Source organism: Misgurnus anguillicaudatus, chromosome 12, assembly GCF_027580225.2.
Source record: "Misgurnus anguillicaudatus chromosome 12, ASM2758022v2, whole genome shotgun sequence".
NCBI lineage: Eukaryota > Metazoa > Chordata > Actinopteri > Cypriniformes > Cobitidae > Misgurnus > Misgurnus anguillicaudatus.
In genome coordinates this window covers 18,870,617-18,896,217 of record NC_073348.2, presented here as the reverse complement: position 1 = coordinate 18,896,217, position 25,601 = coordinate 18,870,617, and the positions used below count along the sequence as shown (strand labels likewise).

Below are 25,601 nucleotides of genomic sequence, written 5' to 3'. Positions count from 1 at the left end.
CCACGTGTAGCACTTCAAGAGACACTGGATAGAAGAGATTCTCCACAATGATGCGAAGTACAGGACTTTGTCCAGGCATCATGCCACCGTCACTACCCGTGGCAGAACCAGAGAGACTCATGTTCCCAGAATGCATTGCACTTACAGCTTGCAGTGCAGCCTGAGCCCTCTGCAAACAAGACACACGGGGTTATCATTTAACCGAACTCTTCAAAAACTGTAAATACACACAGACACGCTTTTGTGTTTAGCAAGTACACCTGGTTCCCATCGCGCTACACTTGCGAGTAATGCCCTAGTCAACAGAGTACTCTGTAATTATCAGGTTTTATACAAACACACAAAGGTGTCTCTACATATGCATCGAGTTGCATCCATTCAGCTTCATTGTTTTTCACACTGACACACTTACATGCAAATATAGTCAGCATTGTATTTTGCTAACAGAATACATTAATGTTTTAATGAATTTAATTCAAGTTATATTTTTATAGTGCCTTCACAATTTGTTGCAAAACAGCTTTTGAGGTTGGAGCTAAACTTTGCAAAACAGTGGCCCTCCAGGACCAGCAATGCCCACCCCTGTATTAAATCATCAAAACATGAGATGTATAATATGGACACTTTTAAGCTATTCAATGGACAATTATTTGGAAAAAGGCAAACCACAGCATATTAGGGAATCTGGGTTTTGACTACACTTCTATCTGTTATTGATTAGTAGGCATTGTCCTGTTGTCTTTATAAACTTTTCCCATGTGTTGTTTGTACTTTTTTGCCAAGCTTTCTTAAAATTCTTTTTGAAGCTGAGCTACACTCCAAACACACCAACACAACATGCATACACAATTTTTAATGCAATAAAATATTTCAATAAAGAGCAAATAGTTTGACATCTTGGCCACTAAAGTACATTAGTGATAACTGTGAAAATAATAAATAATTGTCTTTAGGTGATCGGACCATTATAATCATAGTGCTATTAAAGGTCCACTGTGTAGATTTTTAGTGGCATCTAGCGGTGAGATTGTGAATCCAACGCAACCAAGGGCTCAGTCTACAGCTCACCACCCCTCGAAACGCATAGAGAAGCTACGATAGCCGCCACAAACGCAATCGTCGGAGATAACAGTGACGAAACGCGCTCTATACAACAGTTCGTCCGTTTAGGGCTACTTTAGAAACATGGTGGCGCAAAATGGGGACTTTCATGTAAGGGGACTCACGGTATAGACGGTTTCAGCAGTAACAACATAAACAGGCGGCTGTCGTGGTCCGCACGTAACTTCCGGTAAACTCCGCTAAGAATAAATAACAACAAAGTTCTTTAAACGTAGTTTATAGGGATGTAACGATTCAATCACGATTCAATCGCGGTCCTCATTAAAAATGCCTGTCTGAAATCGATTCTGAATCGCAAGGCTGCGATTCTTTGTTTTATGCACAGCTTGTGCCTGTATTACGGCATTTGGTCAGTAGGAAGTCCTTATCAATCTAAAATCCTTATGAGTCGGTGTCGTTTATAATGTGCATTTAAAAAAGCAACACTCGTTAAACAAAATCATTCAAAATATTCTTTATTATCATGAAAATACCTGAAACAATTTGAAGAACAGCGTATAAATATTCATGTGTAGACATTTCCTGGAATAGCGTTTGTAATGCTACTTCTTGTGTGGCACAAAGGGAGTTTCTGCACGGGAGCGCCCCCCTGGGGTTCGGATGTGCCTGGATTTCACCGTAATTCATTCAAATTCATTCATTGAGAAAACGCGCATTTGCACGATTAATCGTTACACCCCTAGTAGTTTATATATATATAACAAGCAAAAAAACAACACATAGATTACCTAGGAAACCAAAACATTTGTTATTTTCGACGAGACATTTGTTCAAGAGATCAGTTTAGCAAATAGTCAGGCCATTAAAAAAAACGAAACCAGAAGTAAAGTTCGGATCCAGACGTGTATCGTGTCAGCGCACGTGCGTCCGATGAAACCGTCTATATGTAGATAAGAACAGTGCATTCGAAAGTAATAAAAACAATACAGTTCATTATGTAAGGTCTTTATACACCATTGATAATATAGTTATGTGTTTTATATTGTATTTCTGTCAAGAGATGCTTCAAGAGTTACACAATGCACCTTTAAAGGGACACTCCACTTTTTTGTTCCAGCTCCCCTAGAGTTAAACATGTGATTTGTGATTTTACCGTTTTGGAATCCATTCAGGTGATCTCCGGGTCTGGTGGTACCACTTTTAGCATAGCTTAGCATAATCCATTGAATATGACTAGACACTAGATCATTTAGCATCGCGCTCAAAAATAAACCAATGAGTTCCCATAATTTTTCTTTACTCTTCTGTAGTTACATTGTGTACTAAGGCCAACGTAAAATAAAAAGTTGCGATTTTCTAGGCCAATATGGCTAGGAACTATACTCTCATTCCGGCGTAATAATAAAGGAATTTGCTGACGTAACATGGCTGCAGCAGGCGCAATGATATTACGCAGCACCCGAAAATAGTGCCCTTGGTGACTTTCAATAGCAGAGGACTATTTTTTGGGGGGGGAATTGCAACTTTTAATTTTCCATCGTTCATAGTACACACAATGGCCCTCATTTATCATTCTTGCATAGAAATGGGCGTATATGTTGGCGTAAGATTATGCTTACACTCATCTCACCGCCAGATTTATGAAGATGTGTGTACCTTTGAAATTCAGGTGTAAGCAATATCTGCCCTTCATAAATGCCGCGGCTGAAAACGATCGTCATTAGAATAATACGCCCATATAAATTAAAGTCTCCAACTCCCCCACGCCCTGATTTTACTACATTGACACACGGAAGACGGCAAAGAAGAGAAACCGGGGAAGTGGAAAGAAACAAAATATTTTATTTGGGAGTTTAAAGAGTGGGATTAAAGACACATTAATAATTGCATGACAAATTGTAATATTTGTATTATTATTTTTATTATTAATGACGCTTATTGATATTTAGAAGAATAATTATCTAGTATTATTATTATTTACTGTTGTCTACATCTAAATTCTATGTCTGCTTAATGGTTCGGTTAATTTTTTTTTTTAAATAATATTTTAAAATGATGAAGTAACTTTTGTAGTGTGTTTTTCTGTATTTACATACAGTTGTTTGTTAGCTAAGATCCAGTTTGATACAGAGCTCCGGATATAATTCAAATTAACAATTTGTTTCCACGACATCCAACTGTTTTACTAAGCCAATTCATAATTTGAAGTAATAATAATTGTAATAGTAATTACGAAATATTATAATAATTAATTCCAAGGAACAAACTGTTGAATATTGAGAACGAATTCTAAATTTATGGCCATACTTTAGACTAAATAAGAAAAAGAAGTGTCCATAATGTAGCATAAAAGATAATTTGTGGCCATGATTTTGTCCGCATGTCATCATGGTCGGATTTATGGCTCCATTCAACACAAGCATCTTACCTTACCTATTCATGTGTAGCTATTTATTTATCATCGAATGGTATGTAACTAGCTTACCTTTAGATGCATTACCATGTTTTCGTAGCACATCCTTGTGCTTTCTTGCAATGTGCCTCTTCAGATTCCAGGATGAATATTTGCTAACTTTTACAGTCTCTCCGCACTCCCTTTCAATGTTTTCTTCCGGTCAAATCTTAACTTTGATTTTTACTTTACATTTATGGCTTGAATTCCATAACTTATTGCTAGACGCTTTTACAGATTCTCGAACTAGCAAATTATCAAAGGGCATTCTGGGTTCAACGAGCGGTGCTGAGTGAGCGGAATTTTCGGAAAAAGGCGCTCTGATGGTATTACCGCACCGCTCAACGCTCTGATCCGCTCACGTGCTCTGCCCTGAAACGGCTCGCAACTTAAGGAATACATATGCATACAAATCAAATGCTTTGGTAAAGTCACACAAATTAAACATTGAAGTTCATGTTGCCAAAAAAAAAACACTTAAGTTGTTGTTTTTTTTACAGAGGGTCATAATATATCATATACTATTTTAGTTTGTCAGTGCGTTTTGTTGTGTTAGGATTTTTTTTCCGTGCATTTCCTAACTCACAACGTGCGTACACCACCTCCTGAGCTGGCGTAGGATTTGAGCGTGCCGTACGCCAACGTCCATATTGATAAATCTCAAAGTCACCGTGGTTTTGGGTGTACGCCAGGTGTACACTGAAAATTTGGTGTACGTACTTTTGATAAATGAGGGCCACTGTAACTACAGAAGAGTCAACTCTTTGGTTATTTTTGACACTATTCTAGATGGTTCAATCAGATTTAATAGATTATGCTAAGCTATGCTAAAAGTGATACCGCCAGACCCGGAGATCACCTAAATGGATTCAAAAACAGGAAAAATCTAATGTTTACTCTCTTTAAGTTAATATGCATATCATTTTTTTATAAAACATGTATAAGAAATACTAATTGTAAAAATAATTGTAGGGTTGCTATAAGATTCAAAAATACATTAAAAATGCAGTTCATAGCTTTGGTATGCCTTTTCTATGAAAAACGTGTTTTTGATAACATATTTCTAAATTAAAAATCCGATCAAAAGCGTTTAACTAGTCTCTTTGTTCGCAGAAATTCTTATGAAAAAGTCTTCATAAAGTAGTTAACAATAAGTGACATTTGATTTCACTCACTGATTTCAATCTTTGACATGTCCTTACTCAGCCAATACTAAATATATCAAGGTTGTATTTTTACAGAATGTTCTTTACATTATGTAGAAGGATTTTTCATGTACAAAACAGTAAATCACAGAAATAACTTAAGTGGGTTTTCACAAGCAAGGTCACAAATAATTAAGTAGTTCGAAAGGATTTTAACATATTTTCATTTTAATGTTATTGACTCTACTACGGTATGTTAGACAGCATGTACAGAAGGTTACAGTCTGTAATTCTCACCCCTTGGTTGGGCAGGTTGTCAGTCTTCAGCTCACGGTGGTTGGAGTATTGGATGTAGACAGGCTGGTTACGGACGTGGGGTGTGGCTGTGGTGTAGTAGTTGACCATGGTCATGGCTGCTTCTTCAGAAGCCATTTCTATAAAAGCCTGGAGTGGAAAGATGAACAAATGAAGAGCTCAGATGCAAAAACCTCTCAATGCATCTGACATGTTTTCTTGTAAATAAGCATTTTTTATCAGACTCTTAACTCTTTCCCCGCCAATTAAGAGAAAACGCTTCCCTGCCAATGACGAGTTTATCCGGCAAACCGTATTTCCGCTATTATCCACAAGGTGGAGCTCTTACCCAACTTATAAAACCTGGAAGTATCTCCTTAGGGCAAACACTTCAAACTCTGTGTATGTTTTGAGGATCTCTCTAAATCTGATCTCTATCAAAAGTCCTTTACAAAAACGCAATTATCTTTTTGTACTTTTGAAGAAACCTACCCATATTTGAGAGGTGATAAAAGAAAACAAATAAAGGTAGGATGAAACCTTTTTAGTTTGAAAGTTTTTGTTTCAATTGATTTATTTATGTTTACATATTTAAAAAAGAACAATTTCTGGAAGGCATTAAACTTTTGTGAAAATCATAAAAAATGCTGGCGTTGGATGGCAACTTTTTTTTAAACCGCTGGCTGGGAAAGAGTTCATGGATTCTGCCAACAAAACAGTATTTCTGAATGACGAGAGGATGCGACTAAGCTTATTTCAAGCAAAAGTATTTGATGAATGTATAATATGTGCCAAGAGCATTCGGTTAATATCATAATCACATTTTTTACAGAGGTGGCGTTTATCAGCTTTTGCATCTGAGCTCCTTATATATAGTAAATGCTCGGCTTTGATAACCATATCATTTATCTCATTACACCAATGTGCCACATTAATTTGTTCTATCACACCACATTTAAAGCAAATAAACACCGAATTTATGTATCAAAAAAAAACATCTCGGTGGATTTTATTACGCTGTATGAAAGTATTCCTCAATAAAGTTGTTCCTCAAGGCAGTTTTGCAGGTTTTGTAAGTTCACGGCCAGCAATGCAAACCTATTTACAAAGTCTACCATTCAAAATCATTGCAGGGTCAAACACTAGGACTTTTTAAGTTGTGTAAATGTGGCTTTAAAGGAAAAAAACATGTACATGTATACTTTATTCGATTTTAAACTGATGTTGTAATATTGCAACCGAGGGTTTTACAGGGTTAACTTTTGTTCTGAAAGGAATCAAACTGGATATATACTGTACATTGATTTACATATATAGCACAAACAGCGTGGGAACATGCTGAGGTATAATACTGTGGATTACAGGTTTGAATTTGTGAAGAAGTGATAACGTTCGTCCTAACAGAGACCTCTAATAATTATCCTAATGATCAGCAGAGACTTAAAAATTCAGAAACAGGCAATAAATTAAATCTTTTGATGCCCCAATCAAACCAAGCAGCACACAACAAATTATGCAACACAGCCATTTAGAAATGTGCCTGTCTTTTCTTGTCTAAATATGCCAGTTTCTATTTAAATATGAAAAGACACTCGAGTAAAAGCGAGAGACTGCTATGTTTGTGCAGGGCATCTTATCAGTCTCCGTTATTAGCTAAACCTTGATGTGTTTGAAAGAACACACTTCAGTTTCTAATGAAGTGAAATTAAATTTGGATTGTCTTTTACCACCTCTTATAAAAACATTATTTTTGTTAGTAGCTTTCCTTCACTGCCATATCAAATGAGAGCTTTATTTCCTATATAAAAATGTATTATTTAACTCTTTACTTATTTAACTTTAAATATAAGAAAAATATTATTAGATACCGAAAATCGAATTTAAATCAGTAGTTTTGTATTTTTGTCATTGATTTTAATGTGATGGTCACATCACTTTTCATTGGACAGATTACCCAGCAAGCAGTAGCTGTCATTTCACTGTCTAGGTTAACTATAGACCCGATATACACTCACCTAAAGGATTATTAGGAGCACCATACTAATACTGTGTTTGACCCCCTTTCGCCTTCAGAACTGCCTTAATTCTACGTGGCATTGGTTCAATAAGGTGCTGAAAGCATTCTTTAGAAATGTTGGTCCATATTGATAGGATAACATCTTGCAGTTAATGGAGATTTGTGGGATGCACATCCAGGGCACGAAGCTCCCGTTCCACCACATCCCAAAGATGCTCTATTGGGTTGAGATCTGGTGACTGTGGGGGACATTTTAGTACAGTGAACTTATTGTCATGTTCAAGAAACCAATTTGAAATGATTTGAGCTTTGTGACATGGTGCTTTATCCTGCTGGAAGTAGCCATCATAGGATGTGTACATGGTGGTGATAAAGGGATGGACATGGTCAGAAATAATGCTCAGGTAGGCCGTGGCATTTAAACGATGTTGTTTAAAGTGTGCCAAAAAAACATCCCCCACACCATTACACCACCATCACCAGCCTGCACAGTGGTAACAAGGCATGATGGATCCATGTTCTCATTCTGTTCATGCCAAATTCTGACTCTACCATCTGAATGTCTCAACAGAAATCGAGACTAATCAGACCAGGCAACATTTTTCCAGTCTTCAACTGTTCAATTTTGGTGAGCTCATGCAAATTGTAGTCTCTTTTTCCTATTTGTAGGTGGGGTCTTCTGCTGTTGTAGCCCATCTGCCTCAAGGTTGTGTGTGTTGTGGCTTCACAAATGCTTTGCTGCATACCTCGGTTGTAACGAGTGGTTATTTCAGTCAGAGTTGCTCTTCTATCAGCTTGAATCAGTCGGCCCATTCTACTCTGACCTCTAGCATCAACAAGGCATGTTCGCCCACAGGACTGCAGCATACTGGATGTTTTTCCCTTTTTACAACATTCTTTGTAAACCCTAGAAATGGTTGCGCGTGAAAATCCCATTAACTGAGCAGATTGTGAAATACTCAGACCGGCCCGTCTGGCACCAACAACCATGCGACGCTCAAAATTGCTTAAATCAATTCACCTTTCTTTCCCATTCTGACATTCAGTTTGGAGTTCAGGAGATTGTCTTGACCAGGACCACACCCCTAAATGCATTGAAGCAACTGGTTGATTAGATTATTGCATTAAAGAGAAATTTAACAGGTGTTCCTAATAATCCTTTAGGCGAGTGTAGTCTGGCTATGAGTAACCAACTTCTTGCCAAAATATCTTGCAAGATGTAAGCAAAGTCAACAGTGATGACAAGGTGTTTGGCTTCATTTATTTATTTATTTTATTTCATTTATTTTGACTGACATTTCAATTGTTGCCTTGTTTTAGCCTAGATGTCTGTGTTTGGATGGCTATTCAACATTGTTTGAACGCAAAATGGCTTGCTTAGTACAGACGACACAAAACAACACAGTTTGCACTGCTTTAAAAAAATTGTCCAGCATTACATTTTTTTTGCTTTAAATAAAATGTTGTAATGTTGTGATTATCCTCATCAATAATGAAAATTCGACCATTTATTTTCTCCATTTATTTTCTTTCCTCATTATTCAAAGGTGATTTCCATTATATTCTCATTACAGTAATACAGTAATTAAAAATATGTAAATACAAATGCTGAAAGCTTTATTCAATAAATGAAGCTTAAGGCGCTTTCATTAAGCTAAATATAATTACTCTTTCTATTTGAAATGTGTTTTGAATGTGATATTGGAGGGTCAGATGTGACTAGTTGTTGTACTGCTGTTTATTAATTCTACAGTAACCATGAACACATGCTGACATGAGTGATCATGTTAGTTACACCATGATGAATCACACAAGAGGTTAGGGAATACACACACATCCTCCAATCTAATTCATGCGATATAATCCCAAAATTCCAGAGCTAAACCAACATGAACTCAGAAGATCTCTGTGGCATGTTCTGGGTAATAAAAATAAGGCCTAAAAACAGAATCCAATTTTAGATAAATATTTCCAAAATGAACAGAAGTAATGCATTTAAAACAAGATCACTTTCATGCTAATTTCATGTTAAATAGCAGGACATTAAAATATTTAATAGTTCTCACTCCCTTAAAAATACCATACACTCAGAAAAAAGGTACGTAAGCCTTCAATAGAGCTGTCCAACTTTTTTAAAAGTCCAGTGACAGCTTTAGATTTTTCTAATGCCTGAATACTTACAAACCTAAAAAATCAAGTGTAGTTAACAGGGCACCTACTTGATTTTTCCCTTTAAGCATCAATAGATTGGTGACTTTGCCGAAAGGAACTCCTAGTGAGATGACCTCTGCCTCGGACACTTCGATGGGAACTCTGCGGACGTGGAGCACGCGGGAGGGGGCACATTGAGATCGTTCTCCTTTATAAGGTTTACTGTCGTTGCCATTAGCTGCCAAAAAGGACATAAAAAGACACAATTATTCTTTCTTGTAGTTTCCGAAATGCCAAAACTGGCAGTGATGTGACGGCACATAATCTGACACCAAAACGGAAACTGTTAGAAATATTTTGCTACAATTCAATAAAGACACCGAAAGAAACAGACAGCAGACAGACAGTCGTGAGCAAAATAATTTAATTATTGTATTTTTTAAAAAAATCAGAAAACTGGGACCCCCCTTGCATCATCTCACGCCCCCCAAGGGGGACCCACTCCCCAGTTTGAGAACCACTAATTTAAGGGTGAACTGTGTGATGTGTATCTGCAGTTATGCAAAAACAAAACAAAAAAAAATTCCCATTAATACCTACCGCCTCACCCCATCTGCTGGTTAAACAAGTAGCCTTGTAGCAAACTCACCAAACTGCCATTAGGTGAACAAATCGTTTAACGACATATTGCTTTAAACGGAAATAGTTTTATACTCTTCAGGAAGTCAACCTTCTATAAGCTTACAGATGTCTCTTATCATTAAACTCAAGTTATTTTAGCTATGAACAAATCACACACTTTACACAGTTATTTTTAAGAGTGAAACCGATGAGTGGGTGAGACTTAAGCTGTGAAAATTACTGTGCCGATTGTATCTAATTGTATCTGCACTCGTCTAAATCACTGACGGGTTATGCATGAGCAACGACCTTACGAGCTGTATTACTAAAATAAAGGGAATATTATTACAATATGGGTCAAATGTTTCTTGTTTTGTGTGTGAAAGTGAGGTAAAGTGGTACCACTTTCTCTATTATGAACACAGCAGTGTGTAAGCAAGAACTAGAAACTATGAAATCTATTTTTCTTTCGCACTGATACACAGTCTCTAAGTTGATGAGCCGATAAGCCGATGAGTGGAGGCGCAAAGAAACAGGGGTCCACAAAAGAAAAGTGCTGCCATAAGCAAAACGACCAGCCATAGCAAATGGGCAAACCCTCCCTTTACATCCCAGCACATTCCTCTCATCTCTCCCCTCAAATCTCATCACAGAGATCCATGCCTGCCCTCAAAGCTCAGAACAGAGATCCATCTATTCCCTCACATCACAGAGACCCACAAACACATCCCTTTAAAGCCCAGCACATAGATCCCATCCGTTTCCTCACAGCCCAGCACATATATGCATGCCTGCATTCACGTCACAGAGACCCCCAATACTTTTCCTCACAACTCAGCACAGATATGTATTTCTTCCCTTCCCAGCCCAGCCCAAAGAATTATCCCTTCCGTCACATCCCAGCACAGAGATGCATTCCTGCCCTCACAGCCCAGCACAGAGACCCCAAATACTTCCCCTTATAGCCCAAAACATAGATCCTATCTCTTCCCTTACAGCCCAGCACAGAGGTGCATTCCTGCCCTCACAGCCCAGCACAGAGACCCCAAATACTTCCCCATATAGCCCAAAACATAGATCCTATCTCTTCCCTCACAGCCCAGCACAGAGATGCATTACTCCCCTTACATCCTAATACAGACTACATTCCCTTTTAGACCATCACATAGAACCTATCTCTTCCCTTACAGCCCAGCACAGGAAACCATCCCTCACAGCCCAGCACAAAGAACCACCCCTTCACTCACAGCCCAGCACAGAGATGCATTCCTCCCCCACAGCCCAGCACAGAGACCCCAAATACTTCCCCTTATAGCTCATAATATAGATTATATCTGTTCCCTCAGAGACCAGCACAGAGGTGCATTTCTCCCCTTACATCTTAATACAGACTACCTTTCCGTATAGACCAGCACATACATCATATCTCTTACCTTACAGCCCAGCACATAAATGTAATCCTTCCCTCACACCCCAGCACAAGAAACCATACCTCACAGCCCAGCACAAAGAACCACTCCTTCCCTCACAGCCCAGCACAGAGACCCCAAATACTTCCCCTTATAGCCCAAAACATAGATCCTATCTCTTCCCTTACAGCCCAGCACAGAGATGCATTCCTCCCCCCACAGCCCAGCACAGAGACCCCAAATACTTCCCTTATAGCCCATAACAGAGATCCTATCTGTTCCCTCACAGCCCAGCACCGAGATGCATTCCTCCCCTTACATCCCATTGCAGACTACATTCCCTTTTAGACCAGCACATAGATCCTATCTCTTCCCTCACAGCCCAGCACAGAGATCCAATCTCTCCCCTCACAGCCCAGCACAGAAACCCCCATACTTCCCCTTATAGCCCAGCACAGAGATCCAATCTCTCCCCTCACAGCCCAGCACAGAGAACCATCCCTTCCCTCACAGCCCAGCACAGAGATGCATTTCTCCCCCTCACAGCCCTTTCCTAACATCCTAGTGCAGACTACCTTCCCTTATAGGCCAGCACATAGATTATATATCTTCCCTCACAGCCCAGCACATAGATGCATCCTTCCCCTTACATACTAGTAGAGAGATCCTATCCCTTCCTCTTACCACAAATCACAGCGATTTTAGAGACCCCCCTTCACAGTTAAGGACACTGATCCCATCCTTTCTTTCACATTGATCCCATGTAAAATGCAATGAAAACACCAAGAAAGAAAGCACTAATGTGACCAGACAACCAGAGAGAGTCTCATGATTGTAGTTTTGCATTAGCTGTCAAAACGAATCCATGCCAAAAGCAATTCATGTGCAGTTCACCTAAAAAACACAAACCCGATCAACAGGCAACAACCAACAATGCATCCTGTGAGGGTGACAATAATGAGCAACCACCTTCTGTTACTGTGCAGTAGGATGGCTGTAGGTGGTGCTCAAATGTAAGCTGGTTTCAGCAAACAGGAAAATTGTCTTAAGCATGCAAATTGACACGAAGGCCCTTCCCCATGGATTCTTCCATGACATCAATGAAGTGCACCATATAGGGCAGTACCACTTAAAAAAAAAAAAAAAAAAACAAGAAACTATGTGTGTTTTGTAGTTTTAACCATATATACACACACTTAAAGCTACCTGTCTGATGCACAGACAAATAAAGCTAAAAATATGACAATGCTCTTTATTCTGACTCAGTCTGACTGCTAAAGATCCAAATCCTCATTTAATACTAATGATGTCTGCTTTGTCCAGACCCTGCATCCAGACTCAATAGAAATCAATGGATAAAGAGAAACAAGCTTGCATCTGCAAGGCATCTAAGGTTGACGCACAGAGCACAAGGCAGATTAAATAGGCAACAAAACAAAACCAGTGAAATAACTCGATGCAGGCTGGGGAAGAAGCCCACCACATGCAGAGATCTAACAAGCTGAGAAGCGAAACTAGATTATCCCTTTACAGTATATGCAAAAAGGATTCATGTTATACTCCTAGTTTGCATAAACACATGGATCAAAGACATAAATGCTGATTAAAAAAAAAAAAATGAATGCCTGTTGCTTTTGTATAGCCGTGTATGAAATTCTTACAGGTAAAAGGCTCATTTTGAATTCAAAATGTGCACGTTATAATAAGCCCAGGTATACACAAAAGCTAGCAGATTCTAAAAATGGCCCACATATGTGTAACCTTTAACTGTCATATTGCTGAAAGCAGCCAGTGAATTTGTTTTATGACGCATACAGGAGACCCTTACGTGTCCTGGAGACAGGAATCTTACCATGTTACAGCTAACAGGAGAACAGGAAGATGATTGGCCCAGTATTCCAATGACCCTGTGTTACCATGGTGACCACACTCATGACCTATCAAGGCATCTGGCTCCGCCACGGCGATTCATCTCATTGTGCTGTTAACAAATCTTATTGTGTGTTTAATGCGATTAGAGGAACCATCCCTGAATCAAATGTGCCACAGGCTTTCCAAGAGGAAATGAGTAAAAAAGACCTTTGAAACTGACCGGCCATATCCGAACCCAAGCTATAAAAGAGCTTGTGTCTGCAAAACAATGTATTTCCTAAAAACAGGGCATATGAAGGGTTTATAAATACTTCCTCTTTGCAATCTGTGCTACAGCTTTGTGTTTCGTAGGTAACACCTGGTTAGGTAATAACTGGCATTTATAACAAAAATAATGTAATATATATATTGAGAATTAGTAGTGGTCTAAATAGGAGAGTTCATTACGATTTGATACAAAATCAATTTTCTCCACCAGCAATGTGATTTTTTTTTGCAGATACATCAAACACTTTTTCATTGCGATTACGATTCATTCCGATTTGGTTAATTTATCAATATTTTTATATTATGTGCCTAGTTTAGCAGTTACATTTTTACTTACAAATGCAACCAAAATATATAACATGAAAATGTTAATAAACTCTTTGAAAATGGCACAATCTCTGTCACAATTGGAGCATTTACAACAACAAACCAACAAAAATACTCATAAAGATACCTCAAATCGATTTTTTGTGTGTGGCATCAATGCATCGGATCGTTAGAAATAAAATCGATGTATCGATCCATATCGATGTATTGTTACACCCCTAATAATTAGCTATATATACTTACACAAAATCTAACAAATATACAGTAATTGCCCAGGGGGCATTTGTTTAAAGTCACACTGAATCTGAAATTAAAACCTTTTTGAAGAATATTGTGGTTTTTTACAAATTACTTATCTGTGAGCTTTTTTTATTCATGTGCCCTTATAATCTTTCATTAAAAATGCAACTTAAAACAATCTCTCTTTACTTCCAGTCACGGGGTATGGCAGGTGGGCGGGTCCCAGGAAAAGATTGCAGGGATTAGCATATAGCAACATGATCCAGCTTCTAAAGATCCAATCAATTATCGATGGACAAATTCAAGTCCAGCCCTACCTTTTTTCATTTCAGAAACCGTTTCACTTGGAAAATAAGACAATCGCTACTTCTTATGCTGCGTTTACACCAGCCGCGGTAGAGGCGTCAAGCGCGAGTGATTTCAATGTTAAGTTAATGTGAAGACACGTTGACGCGCGTCTGGAGGTCTCGCGGCGCGGATGAGGCGTTTGGCGCGGCAGCGTTAGATGCAATTCCACCTCATTTGAATGACGTGAATTGAGCGTATGGCACGGTACACGCGAATGGTGCTTTTTGTGCATTTTGCGTTTGACGCGAAGTTGAAAAATTTTAACTTTTGCGGATTTTCACGCCACGTTAACCAATCAGGAGCCTTGAAGGCTTGATATTGTCCGTGAGCAGTCACCCGGAGCTATACGACACAAGTTCTTATTTCTATTGAGACGGGTATAAAAAGGACCTCGCTTGGGAGAGTTTCAGTGAGGACATTGGGCAACCTGGTAAGTTGTAAATACACATTTTGCTTTTGAGTCACGTGATGTTTATCGACCCGCGCCGTTTATTTCCCCCTATAGTAAGGTGACTAAATACAAACCGGTAACTCTCTTGATAAATGCACAACCAACATCAGCAATCCTGCAAACTGACAACCGCATAGCACTTGCCCCTCCCACAAGAAGTGGATTTTGCCTCTGACGCGTGTCAAATGCTTGCTTTTTCAAATGCATTCAAACAGTTCAAGCGGCAAACTAGGTGCGGTAGACGCGATTTTGACGCCTGAAACGCGGTTGGTGTAAACACAGCATTAGGGGTGTGACGAATCGCAGTTGATCCGTGATTTGTATGGATCACGACTAAAGGTACATTCACATTATAAGCGACTTTGTCGCTGTGTGTCGCTCGTCTCTTGCAAAAGAGGCATTTCTAAATCTGGTTGTCATAAACAAATGAGTACCATCCATTCCAGTAACCGACGAGAGACGGATGACGTGAACTTCACTGCTTCGTTCTCATTGGTAGTTGCTCCCGAAAGGCGCTCATAATTTGCATAAAGTTAAATACTTCTCAACTTTGTTGTGTGACTGGACACACCCCATCCACTCACCAACAGTCACTGTCGCTCGTGTCGCCGGAAGTCGCCAATCTTCCATTGAAATCAATGAGATCTCATAGTTCTGCTACTGCTAGTGCTAATGTGAATGCGACTTTACGGTTCGGCTCACATGCGATTCGCAGATTAGGGGGTGCGCACTCAAGTTCATTATTTAAAATGTAGGCAGGCTGTATGTGCGCTCATAATGGAAGCAATGTGGTCGCGTCGCGCACACGGTACGACACGCTCGTTTTTCAGGCGCGTCCACACCGCATTGAGTTAAAAACATTCCAACTTTTCAGAATGCTGCAAGCGCACCACAGGTCTCGTGACAAGAACCTACGCGCCTAGCGTTTTCCACACGTTTTAGGCGCGACATGTGAACGGCCCCTAATACGCAAACTTAAATGGGGAAATTTTATAATTTGCACTTGATTCAAAGGCTTGCAAATGTTAATACGCAAGTGATTTTAAACATTTGAATCACAAAACGGCGCTAAAGTGAGCAGTTTTCTGTATGCACAGAAGCACATGCGGTTAAATGTGTCCGGTCCAACTCCAATCAGATGCGAACATCCCTGTGCTGATCCGTTAAACATATATAAACCATGTTTAAACTATTTTATGACCTAACAAAAAATTTCCAAAATAAATACAAGGCTTAGTGACAGTTCAGTTCAAAAACCATGAAGACCAGTATTCAGAAATGTTGCAAGACAGACCTGAACTAATCTTATAACATTTTTATAGGCATATTTTATAAAACATAAATCCCAAATCTAGAGCTAGTTGAGTATATATAAATTTTGTCTTCATTATAATAAAAGATTTGCCACAACACTATACCAAGGACTTTAATACAGTGGGCAAATACTGAACATAAGTTTCAGCCACAACAAAAATCTTCACAGGATTTCTGTACCACTGAAGCAGCATTATCCATTATCCAAGCTTCTGTTTTCCGTGCTATTTGTCTAAGCATCACCCAAGAGACAACTGAAGAATTGGTTTATTCTGTTTATTCAGGGATGCGCCGTGAAATCTTGCTACAGTAAAACTGTTGCTAGGACACCTCAGACTTCTCGGAACGCCGGAACTTCCTGTCAACGATTTCCATATCTGAGATTCCTGGAATACCTTCCTTCACTGCAATTATTACCTCCACCTGCTAGCCTTACAATCGTCCTCTCACAAACAACCAAATCCAATGAAACGCCTCAGAACAGTAAAGATTCGTCTTTTACGAGGGTTAAAACAGAGTAGGCTCCGGTTTGATCAGACCAAGGCTGCCTAACACACAGCAGAGTGAGACATGTTTGATCAGCTATAACTCGTGGTTATGGGGTGTACTGTCACCTTTGCTTGGGGGAAGAGTTTGTCAGGTTTGATGGGCCAGAAATGCGTTTGTATTGTTTCTGGCAGAGAGGTCTCTGTAGACAGCAATCAAGTGTGCATGCATTCACAAAGGTGGAACGACGCTGAGCCTTTGGGCTCTCATCTGCTTGATGTGGTGAAACACAAGATTTGTTTCACATGGGAAAAAGAAACGGGTCCTTCAAGCTTTTCAGCCTTAAAGTACCAAAAATGTCTTATTATATGCATGTGGCCTTCAGAAGTGTTTTTTTAATAACCACTGCCGGTATCTACACTATAAAAAATTCCTTGTTGCACTTCCTTGACCAGTGAAGAGTTGCTATAAATGATAAAAATAAAGTCAATTTTTATTTTAACTTTATTTTACGTAATTTATAGAAACTCCTCACAAGTCAAGAAAGTTGAAATTAATTGTCATTTTCAAATTGATTAAACTTAAATGTTTAAGTGCAACCTGGAATTTTTACAGTGTACAGAGAAGAGGGAATGATAAGCACTATTCAAGATGGGATTCGTTTTCCAAACGTTGTTTAAGTTTCAATGTGTCCCCCATTATGTCTGTGATTTTATATACCGATGCAGACAGGACTAAAATTCACAGGATATTTCAGAGTTGTAAGTGTCCGTTTCGCACATTTGGGCATTGCAAAAGATCCCGTGCTCTGGATATGGGTGTTTGTGATGTAATTCACATGTAATTTGTGAATTAAATTTTAAGTTAAAGGGATAGTTCACCCAAACTCAGAAGACCTCCGTTCATCTTCGGAACACAGTTCAAGATGTTTTAGATTTAGTCATAGAGCTTGCTGACCCTCGATTGAAAATCTATGTACGGCATACGGTCCATTTGACATCAGTGGGTCAGTTAGAATGTGTTAAAGCATCTATAATACATTTTGGTCCAAAAATAACAAAAATTATGACTTTATTCGGCATTGTCTTCTCTTCCGGTTCAGTTTTGACATACGACACGACTGACGTGTTATATGGTGCGCCCCCAGCTTTTTTTTGTGCGCCCGAGCTTCGTTTACAGTCTGAGGGAGATGCACGCTGTAAGTTCAGGGTTTTCCGCAGAAAATGTGTTATTTAAGGTGGTAGGGTTGGCGGGTGGGTGTGGCAATCAAATACAATTACAGGCTTAAATAAACACAAAACATAAGTCCACTTACAGTTCTCACGGACACGCGTTTTATCAACTGGCTATCCTCCAGACAGTTGACGGACCATATCGGCCGTGTGGCGCGTCCGTGCTATTCTCCCAGATGTTTTAACAACTGGCTACTAGTTATCCTCCAGACAGTGACGGACCACGTCTTTCTCTCATTTGGCCCTGTGGCGCGCATGCCCGCTCGTGGTGTAAAGCGCGCCGGCGCTATTCTCCTTGAGGCACTTGACGGCCTTTTGTGCAGCAAATTGTTTTTTTTGGACAACCTAGTTAAGGTGGTAGGGTTTCCCAGCTTAGGCGGGCCACCCGAACTGCAAAGTGCTGCGGGAAACCCTGAGGTTTGAACAAAAAAAACGTTGCAAACATGTCTGAGAATAACACGTCATCCGCGTCACTGCAGTCACGTGACATCAGTTTCATGCATGCGCTTCACAACAGAATGTGGACAAAAATAAGGTTGAGTTTTTTTTTTACCTGATACTGATATTAAAGTGGCCAGTCTTAATGGTGTACATTATACGTGTGTTACTAAGACTTTACGGCAGATTACGTTTACATGATACAAAATAAAAAAATTGCTGAATATTTGCTTCACACAATATTTTAAAACTCACTCTAAAATACTTGGAAACATTTGGGGTAGAATTTGGGCAGTTATTGAATGATAATCTCAAAATAGATAAACGCTTTTGGATTAAGCGCACAATATATATTGGTGGGCAACTAATTCAACTACTTATTTCGTCTTCTGTTTTGCTGCCAAGATCTAGAACAATATTTAGATTGTAATACATTTAAATGAATAAATATATAAATTTATGTATGTATATTTTATACACAGCATACAATACAATAAAAAAATGGGCATCTTTAACATTAATTTCTTTTTACCAAACTCACATCCGTGGCTCACATTTTTGTTGTTCTTACTTCTGTGGCAAACGCTGACAGTTGTGCATTTGCCTTTGACCAAACAATGTTGTATAGATGACTTCAAATCGAACTGTAGGGGAATTGAGTCGCAAAACAGCAGTGCTGTCTAAATATAAGGCTTCACCGAGTGTGTGCAAAGGATGTGAGCAATTTTGCAAACAAATGATCAACTGTTTTAAACAAAGCTGTGGCTGATAACTTTAGGTGTGTTCTTCAAGCAGCATGTGAAGAGAAACTTTCGTTAATAATTTAGAGGTAAATGCATCATCTGTGTCAGAATGTTATGAATGTTCTGACGTCATCCATGCTCAGGTAATTCTCTGTTTACACATAGCATCATACCAGTAGATTACAGATAATCTTACAACTTCTCTTTGCCAAGAACCGATTTACCAGTAGTTTTTAAAAGGTCCTGTTTACACTTTTAGTGTAAAGACTGCATGCGTAAAAGCACCAATTGTTTCATAGCACCAAAACACTAGAGGTTAAAATAACTACTGCATAACAATAATAACTGGCCTCACATTCAATGTTTGCATGTTCAATTACAGATATGCAATGGAAAAACGCTTTATTGGGTTATCAGCACAGTCTCAGGGTCAGCTTTGTTATGACTTCCTTATCGTTGTAAAAAATAGATAACTTGTTGTGTAGCGACAACCATGTACTCCCAGGCCACTGCTGTGAAGGACATCTCACGTCAGTTAACCCAAACAATGATACATCTGACTCCATAACAGAGAAATATAAGTCTGAGGTCAAATTCAAGGTAAAATATATTTCAGTGGCAGAGCTAGAATTAATGTTCATACAGACCAGTTGCTCAAAAATCTAGTAAGCTACCTTGCCGTCTACTGCCTACATAGTCAGCAAATGAGCTAATGTAGTCGCATGTCCAAAATTATATAAATGGATAAAAATGTTGGCTTGCTAGCTCAAATGCTAGCTAAAATCTTACTAGCTAAAATCTAATAAAGTCTCTACCTTTATCTCAGAAATAAATAAACAAATACTGACTTACTGCACAGAAATGTCAGACTGCAATGATTCATAAAAAAAATGGCAAGAAAAGCAACACTTTGCATAGATACAAGCAAACCTTGATCTTCTGAGCAAAACTAGCGCAGCTCCAATCAAACGCAGCACATAATTTGACTACAAACACACTGGCATTTTTGCATTAAAATGAACATTTTGCGATCATTTTGCAAGATTGATAAAACACCACAAGATTTCAAGAGTGAAGCCTTCACGAGAAGCAGAAAACATCAACGTATGTAAGCTGCCCGCATGCTCCGTCTGGTCATTCCACTTTAAACTCTGAAAATAACAGACAGACATTGTTTCCCCCTCAAAAGCACAACAACATATTAAGGATTATTATATACAATGGAGAGGATAAGAGAAAATAAAATAAAAGACAAGGGGGGAAGAGAAGATGGTGAGCAGATGATGGGGTCATTTCACTCCACCCCTTCATTTTAGCTCCAGCAGACTGCCCATTCAACCGCTCAAATGACAGCCAACACATTGGCCAACCATCTCGCTATCACACATCCCTTACTGATCGTTGCATTTCAAGTGCTACTAAAAAGGTTAATAAACAAAGCAATGAAAGTTTTTTTTGTAAGATGCATTTAGTATCCGAATGCTTTTCCAAAAGATTTTTGTGCAAATAAAAACAAAACTCAATTGTTCGTGAGACTTTGAAAATTGCTCTTACAAATTACCTTTATTTACTTTCAAAAATACAGGTTTATTCTTATAAGTTAATATTAAATGCCATTTGCAGCTCATTTTCAGAGAGAAAGTTGATTTTATCCACTGTGACTTGGGAAAGTAGCATCTTGCTTTTATAAAATTTCTAGCTATTATTGTGTAACCTATTACATTAAAGTTGCAATCTGTAACTTTTATTGGCTAAAAATAAGTAAAAAATAATAATAATTTAGTAAGTACATAAAAACAAATTAGTAAAAAAAAAATAGGGATGCACCGAATATTCAGCCACCGAAAATTCAGCCGAAAGACTTTTATCACAGAAACAATACGGCCAAAATACTGTGATGACGCAAACACAAACCGCGACCAGCACATGCTTGTCTGAAGCAACATGTCTGTGGTGCGGATGTATTTCTATATCCCTGTCTCAATTTGTTTCCTAGCTCAGTATATCGTGAAAGCAGGTTTGGGCACTGATAACTGTTTATGCTGCGCCGTTCGCCCTCAATTTATAATAAAGACAGCGTTATGATTCTTTTAATTTTCGTAATAGGTAATTTCTGTACCTAATGCTAATTTCAGACCTTACTTAATGTGCAACTTTGTTCTTTTTATAAGTTTTTGTAATCTCTTTATTTGTTATTAGATTTTCCCACCCTTTTTTTGCTGATCCAAAAAATAATCCAATCCGTGCCTCAAAAACTGTAATGTGATTCGAACTGTGAGTTTTGTGATCCGTCACACCCCTAAAAAAAACTTAGTACACAGTCATAGCCATAAATGCAATGGTACTGATAAATGGCATAATTTCTTTCGGTGTTCCGGTTTTCGGCCTTGGTTTCCTCTTTTTTTGTTTTCGGTTTCGGCCAAGAATTTTCATTTTGGTGCATCCCTAAAAAAATTTTTTTTTAATCCTACACAGATCAGCAACTTCGATCTTAGAACAATGACTTATAATTGGAGCTGTTGGGTATGATTTTCGCAGTTTGACTTCATTTGAGACTTCACACATATAAGATCAAATCCGATCACATTGAATGGAGAAAAACTCTAGCTAATGTCATCATAAATCAACACATTTCCCACAAACAATTTAACCCGACATAAACAGTAGTGTTTCTTAAGATTAAATTTAAAAAATCCAACAAAATTTTCCAAGTTGCCCCGCGCAAATACATCACTCTTTAACCCCCTGGGGTCCAAAAACGCAGCGCAGCGTTTTGACGTGTTTTCTCCTTATCATGGCAGAATCAACTTAAAATACTCCATTATTAATAATCATACACTTACGTGTTTGACATCATTTAAAACTGTGAAGGGTCTTCTTTAATTTGTGTACATTCACAATAACAACAAATCTTTGTGTTTTTGTCAAAAAAAGAAAATTAACAGGGTGAGCATTCAGACATTTCTGTCTCCGCCAGCTATCTCTCAAAACACGTTACAAAAATCAATTGAAACTCCGCGAATACTCGTCACACAAACATGATACACATATCCAAAGAAAGCCTGAAATGACTACTTTTAAACAAGCTAATTATAATCAAAAACAAATATTGCCTGTTTTTATATTCTACATTGAAGTAAAAACAGTACAGTTTTTCCTGGCTGAGCTCATTATCTCTAATGCGGTCACGCCCAGAGGCAGTAGATACAGTAGATAATTGGCTCTTTTGATTGGATCTGTATTTTTGAGTGTTGCATATCCCCCTTCATAGTAACAAAACTGCGGCATCTTGTTAATATCTATTATCTGTGTTTCAGTCAGCGATAGGAAAATAATAACTTGCAATTTTATGTAAAAAAAAATAGATGGGAAAGTTACGAATTGCGGCTTTAATGGTCATCAGCATTAAGCTACCAAGGAAACTATTGGTAAGACTGCATTGCTAAAGGTCCAGGTATACAACAAATTGCAATACCTCTTCTGGCCTACAAACCCCTGTACGAACATGCGCGACCTGTGCATACAAAGTATACGCAGTGATAAAAATCGGCCAGTGCGCATACACTGTAAGGGGCTGTTTACACTTGGTATTAAGATGTGTTTTCATCGATCGGATCACAAGTGGACGAGAGAGACACATCATGTTTACACCTGGTATTTAAATCCGTCTCTTTTGTCCACTTTCGGCCACATCTGTCCTGAATACTGTGAGGGGGCAGTCTATCGAGACGGTGGGCGAGTCTCTCCGCTGTAATTTCAGTTATGATGAGTTTATATGGACGCAAACTAATATTATGTCGGAGTCCACTGCTTGTGTAGTAAGTCTCTGATATTTCAGCGCAAATGATGAAATAGGATTGCGCAACTTTCCCTGCTTGCAAAATGAAACTGCGGGGATCAGTCGCTTTTGTTTTATCAATAAAAGGATAAAAATAGCGGTGCACACCGTTCGCACCAGAAGTCAGAAAAGACGTAAAACATTGTTTTCAGTCCCTCAGATTAGATAAATGGGCAGAGAGAAGGTGGTCGTGTGTGGCTGTTCAAACACATTCAACCATATGTGCGTTTACACTACAAAAGCAATCCGAATCGAAAGAAGTTCCGGCTACCTCTGAATGTTGTTGAAAGTGGTCGAAAGTGGACGAGCTCAAAACTTTTTGAACACCGTTTACACCTGCCATTAACGTCGTCCACTTGTGATCCGATCGATGAAAACGCATGTTAATGCCAAGTGTAAACAGCCTCTAAGAAAGGATGTGTTCATTTTTTCCACATTTTTTGTGCTATGCTTTTAAACCATTATGTGTCATTTTGTGTCAATTTTGATAAAACACAAATTGTGTTAAAAGTAATTATTTTTCCAATACTAACACATAGATGTGTGTATTCTGGCACAATGTATTTAGTGTGTTGTCCATAAACGAACACTGATTGTGAGTGTATAAAGACAAAGATCAAACACCAGGCAACATAAGAACAGTTTTATGCATTGAAAATATGTTGCATACATTTAGTTTAGTGTTACGCATCTAGTGTGACAATGAAAGTAATTTTAAGGAACAAAGAGTACCTGTGGATGGAGTAGAACTGCTCATTGTAGTTTGGCAACACGAGGAGGCGGAAACAGGAGGCTCTCCAGATGCCCACTAAAACACAAAGATAAGAGATGAATGAGAATCTTACTTTTTACAAAGTGTCAACTAAAATATGCACATTTCGGAGTTCACCTTGAAAACCAGATGACTTCCTGTTTGTACAGAGGCCATGAGGAACTCTGTATATGTAAATGTACACCAGTTGAGTGTGAAAATGTGTTTATCTGTTGATGATAGTAAGCAGTACTATTACCCTTAAACAACTATTAAACTACTGGTGCATATCATTCTGTATTGTGTATATATAGAGATTGAATATAGAAAACTCATTTAACCCAAGAACCACTCACAGCAACTTAGCAACTGCAAAGCAACGCCCTGGCAACCATGCATGATATCATGTTTATGCCTCTCTCTCACAAATCCACTATTATATTCAATCTATTACAGATCAGCTGTGTAAAGATGGCGAGATATCGACTACAAACCTAAATACATTTAAATGAAAATTATGATTTTCTTATAAAAACCAAGACCAATTCAAATGAATCCCAACATTATCACTAAACAACTCCTTTGTTGATCATCATTCGATGTGAAATTTTCCGTTTGCTATTAAAATGTAATGGACCGCTAGGGCGACTATGCACAATGCAATCAAAAGCCCCTGTGCCACATTAAAGGACTGCTTTCGTCCTGGGAGGGCAATTTTAGCAATTCAACTCAATTCCTTCAGGACAGTGTCTAACAAGCACACAAATGCATCCATTAACAGCAAATTGTTTGTTAGGTGGGTGTATCAGGAATACAGCTACAAGATTGCTGGCACGTGATCCGGTCCTTGGACAGTAAGACTCTAGAGGAAATGACTCCATTTGTGCTTTATTTCCTCAGCGAGACTCTTACTGCTTGGGGAATACCTTTGTAATTGTCTTTCTCATTGGTTTCTGATTTTAGAAGCTTTTTTTTGGGGGGGGGACTAGACAGCTAGATAATCAAGATTGTGTTCTCATAGGTCAAAGGTTATATCCCTAAGGACTATGTACTGTAAGTCACTTTGGATAAAAGCATTTGCCAAATGCATAAATGTACATTAAAGTAATGTGAATGTGTAGACTTGGATTGATAAATTCCCATGGATTGATTTAACTGAAAAAAATATTTCATACAGTATAAGGAGAGATAATGAAATAAATCAATGCTCATAACATAAAAGCCATATAACTATTTGTTGATAAGAACATGATCATTTTAAAGGCTAGATATCCCCCTTTTCCACCAGGCTGGCTCCGTGAAAGCACCAAAGCTTGATCGAACACTCATCCAGACCTCAGGACCGGCTCACGTTTCAATAAAACAGGGAGCTCAATATTATTATACAGTTAAGCTCTCATTTTGGTTGTGCGTAGGATCTACGGCGCTACGCGATGGTTTTCATTCATACCTTTGTGTCTTAGTTTGTGTCGACGTGCAATTACACATGCATGCCGCTAGTAGGCAGTATCCACACGTGTAACTCACAGTAGCAGAGCAACAGCCAAAGAAGAAGAAACTTAATAACCCACAAAAGAAGCAGCAGCTTGTGTGAATGTATTTGAGAAGACCAAGACCTTGGTCATACCAGCGCGATATAGAAATATACAATAGATGTCGCCTTGGACCGAATGTGTCAAATAGAGCCGCCATCTTGAAACAGGGGAACCCCGCATCAGCGTCATTGTAGGCAATGATGCGACGGAAATAAAATCACTATAAATCGTCATGAACGTGATTTTTTTTGTTTTCTTTTGGTTCGTATTAATAGTTAGACATGTATTTCGCATTTAGTCCAGAAAAAAAAAGTTTTGATATTTTGAAAATCTACTTTTTCTAACTATAATGCATAGTGCTAGTAGCCCTAACATCCATACACAGCACAAAAGTCTGGCATCGTCTATGAATTCAAAGTACAGATGGAGATAGCAGCGTTACCTAGCTACTTCCTATGACAAGACCCCTGTTTCAAGATGGCGGCGGTTTTGACGCATGCTTAGAACCCCAAGGCGACATCTAGTGTATATATATCTATGGCTGCTTTCGCCTTTCTTCTTCGTTGCATAACTCTGCTCCTGGGGCATCATGGGATAGAGAAGTGTCC

General features: G+C 38.6%; 1 protein-coding gene across 7 annotated transcripts in view; it reads right to left on the bottom strand.

The window, feature by feature from the left end:
* Positions 1-25,601, bottom strand: part of ptbp3 (polypyrimidine tract binding protein 3) — an 83,854-nt gene that overhangs the window by 24,823 nt on the left and 33,430 nt on the right. For all 7 annotated transcript variants that reach the window (XR_008645433.2, XM_055208943.2, XM_055208944.2 and 4 more), the window contains 4 exons: positions 23,440-23,515; positions 9,190-9,359; positions 4,957-5,103; positions 2-169 (listed from right to left, as the gene is read on the bottom strand). Coding sequence is in view for 6 of the 7 variants with exons in the window: in XM_055208943.2 (XP_055064918.2) it covers positions 2-169; positions 4,957-5,103; positions 9,190-9,359; positions 23,440-23,515 (561 nt within the window). In the remaining variant the exon portion in view is untranslated. The remainder of the gene's footprint in view (position 1; positions 170-4,956; positions 5,104-9,189; positions 9,360-23,439; positions 23,516-25,601) is intronic.